General features: G+C 39.3%; 1 protein-coding gene across 13 annotated transcripts in view; it reads left to right on the top strand.

Moving 5' to 3' along the window:
• MYT1L (myelin transcription factor 1 like) overlaps positions 1–8,834 on the top strand; it is a 709,345-nt gene extending 700,511 nt beyond the window's left edge. For 8 of the 13 annotated variants that reach the window (XM_019520651.1, XM_019520649.1, XM_019520647.1 and 5 more), the window contains 2 exons: positions 5,582–5,725; positions 6,048–8,834. In XM_019520651.1, coding sequence (XP_019376196.1) covers positions 5,582–5,725; positions 6,048–6,188 — 285 coding nt within the window. In that variant the 3' untranslated portion in view covers positions 6,189–8,834. Of the gene's footprint in view, positions 1–5,581 lie in introns of all 13 variants that reach the window. The other 5 variants (XM_019520643.1, XM_019520640.1, XM_019520642.1 and 2 more) reach the window with 2 other exon arrangements.
• The last annotated feature ends 457 nt before the right edge of the window (positions 8,835–9,291 follow it).

Here is a 9,291-nt window from a genome sequence, read left to right as displayed (position 1 = left end):
AAAAAGAAAAAAAACCCCTAATGGATGACAAACTGCTAAAGGATTAATCTTAAAAGATATTGCGCAGTCTCAAATTCTTCTGAAGTCAATGGGTATTGACAGCACCCTGCATTTCACAGAATATCTATTTTTATGATATTTGATGTCACACTCTTGACTTCTATCATTACTTGTGATATATTTTAAGGATGAATATTTAAATGTAATGATTGCCAAAATGGTTGACTTCAACAAAGGAAAAATCACAAAAACATTCACATTCATAGTGGCAATGACTACTCTTTTGTGTGGTATTCCAAAGAGAACTCTTCTGTCTTTCTGTATGTGTAACATGCCTTGTTTGCTCCCTGCCATAGAAAAATACAATCCAGAAGTGTTTGAATATGCTTCCATTACTTCTGCCAAAGTAAAAATAATTGCATTGAAATTGGCACAGTTGCAAAATGATAGAAAAATAGTTCAAGAACCTTTTCCAAAGAAATGTAACTGTACAAACCAGCAATATAAGCCTCATCTTGAATTATCTGCTGCATAAATGTCAGTAGCCAAAGTCAGACCAACTCGAGAACTAATCTCATATGTACACAGAGTTCTTCGGAAAATATTTGCTCTCATCAATTCATATTGAGCACCAAATTTTCAAAAACAGCCTCTAATTTTGTGTCTACAATAATGGGCATAACAATGAGATGTGTAGTGACCTGATTGTATGAGATAAAGTAGATAGTCACATACGGATCTTCTCCCCTTCAACCTTAAAGTTCTCATTTGAAGGTTTACTGTAAGCACCCAGACCATAATATGATTGCAATTACAAATCAGATTGTTCAATATCAAAATTTATCATGTTGTCCTATAATGTATTGTGGATGCTAAATTAGAGGTGGCTTGAGATTCATTTGAGAATTTGAGCATATTGGTATTAATTTTACTTCTCCAGCTTCATTTTCTACCCTCTTGCCCATATGTATCTTAGTATCCATGCTCATACCCACCCATGCCTACTCGTACACACTGATGGCATGTCACCCTACAGTGACATTTATCTCTGCCCTGGTCATTCCTCAGAGTGCCCTACCCACCGATGCCCATACGCATGCTCCAAACCCAGAAATATTCTTGAAAAGACATTTTGGGGTCATCTCCAGTAGCTACCTTTGAATACACCAAAGACCAAGGTCCTGACCCTAGAGTATTTTCAGCAGCATATTTCCAGGTTTTTAAAGACACAAATACTCTCAGGAGTGGCCAGGCTGGGACACATTGTTGCCAAGGGCATGCCCTTAGTTGTTCTGTGCAATGGAAAGCAAACAACCATGTACACTTTGAAAGCTCTAAAAAGTGTCTTTTTTTTGACAGATGCTACTTGTCTGAATAATATATTTGACATAGATAATATTGCTAGAAATGCTAATGTCTCTCAAAAATGGAATACATTTTGTAAGCATGATCATTATATTTATATCAACCTCATGCCTAGTGGGTGCATCTACACATGCCATTAAGGTGACATGATAAACTCTGGCACAGTTTGCACTGGAGTTAACTGCTCCCAGGTGCAGTGTTTATATGAGTGCCCTGGACCACAGCAGTTTGAACTGGTGTGGAGCAGCCCAGCCTGGCAGCAGGCTTGGCATGTCAGCCCTGGACTCTGGGTAGTGGCTTCAGGCAGCAGAGGTGACTGTCTGGGGCACAGTAGTGCCCAAGGAGCAGAGCGTGTGGCTAGGCAGCAGGCAGAGATCTGGCCTGGGCTGACTGGGCATAATTTACACCTGGGTTAACATTTACACATGTGTTTAGGCCATTATTTTCTTCACAGTAAGATAGTACTGTCCCCAACAGTACTATCTTATGGTGGCAAAAATTAGTTTCCGCTTGTCTAATAGCGTCGCACATGTAGACAGCAAATTAATCTACTGTGCAGTTAAGTGCATGTGTAGGTGCACCCAGTAAATCACAAACCTGATTTAGGCACCTATGTTACCTTATGCAATGAACTGGGAGAGCTAAGTACCCAAGAATCCAAGATTTAAAACACTAAGTAGAGGGCCCTCTAACCTGAATAGTGAAAGAAAGGGCTGTATCTGAAATCCCACCTCTCTCCCATATTTAGGTGGCTTAGCTGTATGAATGGGAGATTGGGGATTACATTCCCCAATCACTTCCTTGACTCAGACACCTTAGTCATTCCTTTGGGAAATCAAGCCTACTTTTTTTTCTTAAGACCTGGTCAGGTCTTAAGGTCCCAGGGCTGACCTTATCCTGATGGTTAGAGCACTCAGCCCACCAGTGGGAGATCTGGATTCATGTCTCTCCACAGCACCCACTTCCTGGATAGATCACTTGATCCACAAAACCATAGGCCCTCCTGTTGAAGCTTGGCCAATGGTCAAACAGGATTGCAAGATTTTGGGGAGATAGTAAGGAAGAGAGTGCATGACACTATAGCCTACTGATGAGAGCACCCCTTTGCAGGGAGGCAGTCCTGGGTTCCAGCTCCTTCTCTTAGGGCTACTTATTCATTTTGTGCTGATGTGTCATTGGATAAAAAGTAAAAACAGTTTCAGAAACAGAATCCAGGGGTCCCCCAACCCAGAAGAATGCCCCACAGGACTACAGAGTCATACTCCCTCTTGCTTTTTCATTCTTTCCACATGAGCCTTTCAAAATAGACCAGCTTAAATAAGAGGAGTGGAATATGTGCAATCTATCTTCATAGTCTCCTTATAGGTAGGATAGCTAGTTATGAACCTGCACAGGTTGGAGAGAGTCTAGAACCCAAGTCTACCATTTCCTGGGTGGGTGCTTTAACCACGAGACTACTATATAATAGGGGTAGTCAGAACACCACTGTCCTTATCTTTATTTTCTCCTCTGAGTACATGAGTTTTCTTTACCTGAAAGTGCAACTTAGGCATCTAAGTCCAGTGTGGGCAAAAGGAAAGGGGGTGTGAATCCCAATATCATGTAGGTATTTTAGTCTAAGGGATGAGGATTTTAAAAGGAACTATCCCCAATATTTCCTATTGACTAAATTGGATGTTCCTCCCCCTGCCTCACTCCTCAGCAAACTGGCTATTGTGAATCCTGTTCTTAGGCACCTAACTTGAGTGTCTGAATTCCACTCCTGGAGTCTGTTAGGAAGTTAGGGAAGGTAGCAGTGAGCATCACAGTACTTATGAGTGCATAGCCCTTTGTATATCTGGCCATTTAGGCTGCATCCAAACATGCAGTCACGTGTGGTTTGTGGCACTACAGACCTCTTTGCAGCACCACAGACTGCACACCTGGGATGTTAAAACATACCCTGAAGTGCAGATTTGCAGCACGGGGGCAAAATTTGCTACCAGCATTGGCTGGTAGCAAAAAACCCCCAAAACAAAACAGAGAGAGAAAAAGCAGTGCAGCACATACTACAATAGTGCATGCGAGAAAAAACAGAAGCTCGTTCCTCCGGGGAGACACTCTGGCTACTGGCCAGAGCATCTCTACTGTTTCATTTATGCTCAAGATGCTCCAGCGTGCTGGGAGCTGAGAGCAGCAGGGGAAGGTCAGTTTGCCAGAAGCAGGACAATTTGTCTCTCACCAAAGCATGTGTGCAGGGGAGTCCACTGAGGCACAAAGTAGTAACACAAATTTGTGCTGCTACTATTTGTGCTGCTGCAAGCACATTCAGCTGTTCTCTGAGCAGCAAGGCTGTGTGTAGATGAAATGTGGGGCATGTGTGCATGACACTTTAAAGTGGGCTAAATGCACCTCAGTGGCATATTGTGCATTAATGCCATCCACTGTAGGAAATTTGGCAGCGTAATGTGCCTTAAATGACTTGGGGCACAGCAAATTAAAACTACTTCGAGGAGTTTTAGTTTGCTGCTCCTACAGCCGTGGAGTGAAGCACCAGGCTTAGGGACTCTGCAGGAAGCCCTGCAGGCAGCCTGGCAGCAGCCTGGGAAGGCAGGCTTCACCCAAGAGAGGAAAAAAAAAAATGGCAAGCTTGATCTCCTCACCCCCAGAGCCTGCCTGCCTGCCTGAGCTGTGCAGGGGCCCGGTGCGTCCCTCCACAACTGTGGTACCCTCCTAGCCGCCCGAGCTGGGTGCCTGTGGGTGGGTGCTGCCTGGGGGGGGTGCAGCTGCAGGAAACACCAGCCACCCCCCCCCGCAGCCCAGGGACCGCTCTGCCTGCCAGCAGCTCACCCTCCCCTCCCTATTGGAGGGGTAGGTAAATGTGGAGTGTGTGCATGACATGGGGGTTTAAAGGGCCCTAAATTGAAGCGGTGGGTTTTTATCATCTGCAACTTCATTAAAATCAATTTAGGACCCCCGTTTTGTCTACACACACCCCAGGATAGCAGCCTGAGGGGAGAGCAGGGTTTGACCCTGGGAGATTCTGGGGTCAGAACCCCCCCACACCCACCCACATACACACACACACAAAAGCGGGGTAGCGCATGAAGGGATAGCATATGCCACCCAAAACTGGAGCCTGGCTGACCAGAGCCACACTCTGGCTGCCGACCAGTCTCCAAATGGCAGGATCACCACTGCTGCAGCCTCAGGAACCCCCCAGGACTCCAAGCAAGGCTGCTGGGCATGTGGCACAGGCATTCCACAGGGACAAGTAGCAGCCACACAAGGAGTACCACTGCTTTTTGTCTCTGGGGAAACAAAAGGCCCAATTGTGTGGACGTGGCCCATGAGTTTAGGCACCTCTGGAGTCAGACCGCCACTATACAAAGTTTGCAATTTTTGACTTAGCCACCTAAAATCCCCCTAAATCTGTGCAAGTCCTTCTTTGGATATGCTCCTGAGTGCCTGAACAGCTTGAAAGACCCTTAGTAAATAGCTCTGACACTTAGTAAATATGCAACAGGCCAGACATCAACAAATAACATAACGCTAATAAACAAGATTTTATTTAGGTCTCTTTATTACACACAAACATTCACACCTCTTATAGCACAATACAATAGAGAAAAAAGTCTTCAGATCCTCCTTCTACATTATTTTGTTATATATTGCACAAAAAATGTGTAAATCTTCCAGTAGCTGTGTATAAGAGAATATGTATTATGCTATTATAAGTTGAATTTAAATATCATTGCAAAGAGCTCTCTTCTACCAGAAAAGAGTTGTGCACTCTTAAGTATATGAAAAAAATATGATAAATGTATAATTCATTGATACTGGCCCTGAACCTACAACCACCGTGGATGGATTCTTACATCAGTAGAGGGCCCCATGGACTCAACATGGGTGTAAGAGTCTGCCCACATGGACCTGCTTGTTGGATCAAGGCCTATATTGTCTCTAGATGCAAAAAGGATATTTGTTAAGTGTTAAGATGATATAAAGCCAATGCAATCAAATCTATATTAAATCAGTATTACCACAATAGAAAGACATGCCGTTAAAGTAAATCCTACAATTATCCCTAAGTAATAGCTATTTTTACATGAAACCTTTTTTAGATGAACAAAATGGTCTTTTTTCCTCTGATAGTTCTGTTATTACTCACTCAAAAAGCGCATGCTTTATAACAGCTTGCCTTATATTACATTGTACACAAATTTGTCCATTTTAGATTACCACAATGGAGAGCAACCTGAAGACGATAGAAGAGGAGAACAAAGTAATTGAACAGCAAAATGAGTCTCTTCTTCATGAATTGGCCAATTTAAGCCAGTCTTTAATTCATAGTCTAGCTAATATCCAGCTGCCACATATGGTAAGTGATTGAGAGCACAAGTTAAGGAATTTGGCGATCTTCAATTCACTTCATACAGTAGATGTCTTTTTTATGTTTATGGTTCCTCAACCAGTTGGATATTTGTGGTAACAACACTGAAACCATAAAGATAAATCTAACGGCTAACAAAGACATGGCGGGCCTGTTCCAATGTATCCTGTAAAATTAAGTAAGATCTAAATAGGCATTTTAAATATTATAAAAAATGGTGGCAATATGCCTTGATTATATGTTATGCTTAAATGAATATACGAATACAAAGATAAAAGTTGTATATGAACTACTATTTAATATCTCGTAGGAACCAATCAATGAACAAAATTTTGATGCTTACGTGACCACTTTGACGGACATGTATACAAATCAAGATCGTTATCAGAGTCCAGAAAATAAAGCCCTACTGGAAAATATAAAGCAGGCTGTGAGAGGAATTCAGGTCTGAACAGCTGCTATAGTGGTGAAAGTCTTGCTTAAAAAAAGGATGCCTCTTGTTTTTTGCTGCTGTAATTTACCAGAAAGTGTTATATATTTATTTCTGTTTGAAACAGTGTTATGCTTACAAGACTTCATAATGATTTTATGTCTTGCTTTAAAGATAGTAACTGCAGAATAGTTTTTTGAATACATTCACATTTTGTACGTTTTCATATAAGCTGACATAGTGTGATATGCCATGTAATGTTTATAGCTGCTAATGTATGCACATTTTTGGGGTATATATATTTCTGAAGAGGTAAGCTGATCAAAATAAATAGAGTGTAAATTCTTTTTAATGCTTTAGTGATTAAATGTTTTAGTATTTTGAACTGAAATGGACAAAAAAAACCAGCTTTGAATGACAATGTTGCGGTCTGCAGCCACTTTTTAAACACTATCATTTTGCCTCATGTTGGAGGATTTTATGGGATTTAAGAAATACATTTTGTGTGCATATTGTTTCATAGCAAGAATTGGTTGCAAAAATGCTTTATTTTTGAACAATGCTTGAAAATATTATGTGACTTTCGTTTTCGGAGGTTGGTGTGTGGTGGGGGCAATAAAATGAGGTTTTTTGAATTCCAAGAAAATGGCATGGATTAGATGTAAGATACAAAATGGGTAATTTATTGTAAGACAACATCAAGCCATGGAAACTTGACAGAAGATTCAAAGCAGCTTAAACAGCACTTTTTAATTAACTTCTAAGCATTACATGGTATGAATATAAGAACTTCCATTATGAAAGGAACTATATCAGAGGTGGACAACGTGAAGATTTCAGCTTTTATTTTCAAATAAACTTTGGAGCCACCATTCTCTTATCTCTCCTGGACTGCTTAATTCCCCTCTGAACTATCTGTTATAGCAATGTAGTTCATCTTTCAGAAATTCTGTACTTTCAATTTAAGATGGAGGACAATATTTTAAAATATTGCCTTTTTTACATTTTTAATTTTGGGATAAACACAAATGATTTGTGTCTAATACAGTTACTGAACTGGATTCATTGCTTGCTTTAGTAGGAATGCAGTTCAGTAAATATTTTTTTCTTTTGCTTTGCCAAGCATTTGGTCCCATTTTTAGTACTTTAACATTTATATTTTAACTTTTGTTGGAGAACAATCATTACTGCAGCATTCACATATGCTTTGTATTTGTTCTATTCCTTATTGCAAAAATGAATGCAATCAAATTTTTAATGTAACTAAATATACTTCAGCACTTTTTTTGCTTTAAACTGGATCATTTTAAGAGAAAACTTATTTGTACCTTCAATATTTGATTGTTTTCTTCAAAACAACTGCACTATATGTATGCATAAGACCACTTTTTCTTACTACATTTTTTCCTTCTTAAGTAGTAATTTTGATGATGTGTTGTGTTTTACAGATGTTGAATTTATTTAAATTTGATAGCATATCTTTTCCTTCCATGTCTTGATGTTATGCAGAAAGTACAAAAGTACTTTAAAATTTTGTTATGAAAAAGATGGGTTTTGTAAAAAATAAAATATTTTTAGCAGAACAGGACTTACAGGGTCATTGTCCCCACAATGTGCCAGTTGACTATTTGCACTTACCTTGCCCTATATATCCATACGGAGGTGTGCAATTTCTTGTGTCATTAGCCTTGTGACACTAAACCTGAACAAATTATAGTGGAAGCCATTATGGCCAATCCAGTAATATTGCTAAGGGAGACTACAGGGATCTCACAACAAATATTCTGATACAATACTCAACCTCGGTATATATATATATGTATAAATATATGTATATCCCAGCGGCACTTTATACTATTCACTGTACAAAAGCTTACAGTTTTCCACGAGGACTTTAATAACTAGCTGGGAAAAGATTATGTAATTACTTTGGGGCTCTGCAGTATCTTATCTGTACAGTGCCCTTTTTCTGTTGTGCTATTAGTTGTAGCTGCCATGCTCAGAATTGCCTTTTTGAGAGCTGAAGCAAGGTGCTTGTTGTTCACCTTCTGCCATATATATTGTACTTTTGCCCTAGCCTCCTTTTAGGGCTTTCATTGTTCATAATGGCATATGCATTTTTCCACTGCATTGTGTCTGCAGCTTCTTTGCCAATATAGTAATGCTTTCAGTAGAGTAATAGGTAGTATCAGTTTTGGATTCTTATTGTTATCACCTATGTACAATGGAAAGGGATTTTAAGCACAAATCTGCTGCTCATCTAATGTTGGTACATAATATCAAATCAAAAGTTATCTGTGACTATTATATAGGGATCACAAAAGTGTCACATATTAGAATGCTGACCTTTCATATGAAATTATTGTGAGTCATCAGAGTTTATTTATTATAACTTATTGTTCATATTCATTTCTAAGTTACTTTAAGTAATCATTTATTAAGACAGAATTTTGTATAAACTATTTATTGTGCTCTCTGTGGAACTGAAGTTTGATTTATTTTTGTACTACACGGCATGGATTTGTTGACATTTTAATTTTGCTATAAATGTGTGGAATCACAAGTTGCTGTGATACTTCATTTTTAAATTGTGAACTTTGTACAAATTTTGTCATGCTGGATGTTAACACATCTTACTCTAAATAAATAAAAAAATGTGTTGCCACATTTGTAGTACAGTCATTCTATGATCTGTGCCAACATTTTATCTTTACTTAATGACTTGGTGTCCATAGCAAATAAATATCCAATTCCTGATTTCAGTGGTATGCTTTGGTCCATCATTCTTGTTGCAGGATTTTCAGTTGCACCACTGAATTTTCTGGTTTCATGCCACCAGATACATGTGTAGGAGCAGCCAAATGATTATATTCTTATCTTTTAAAAAATTTTCCTGCCAAAAGGTGTGTGACATGGGAGCAAATGAGTGATACTTACCACTATGGATAACTTGACTGCAATATTGTCAACAAGATTTTTAAAATTAAATACATTGCTAATTAGCTTCATAGGCCCCACAAATGAGTTAAGTACCTGAAAAATAATCACCAGCCACAGGTGCCATAACCTTCAGATTCTTTTAACCTCCACTGACCATGTTGTTTTTAGAATTGGTCAACTCAAC

Source organism: Gavialis gangeticus, unplaced genomic scaffold, assembly GCF_001723915.1.
Source record: "Gavialis gangeticus isolate Ggan-Ray unplaced genomic scaffold, GavGan_comp1, whole genome shotgun sequence".
NCBI classification, from domain to species: Eukaryota; Metazoa; Chordata; order Crocodylia; family Gavialidae; genus Gavialis; species Gavialis gangeticus.
This window is presented reverse-complemented; position numbering and strand designations above follow the sequence as displayed.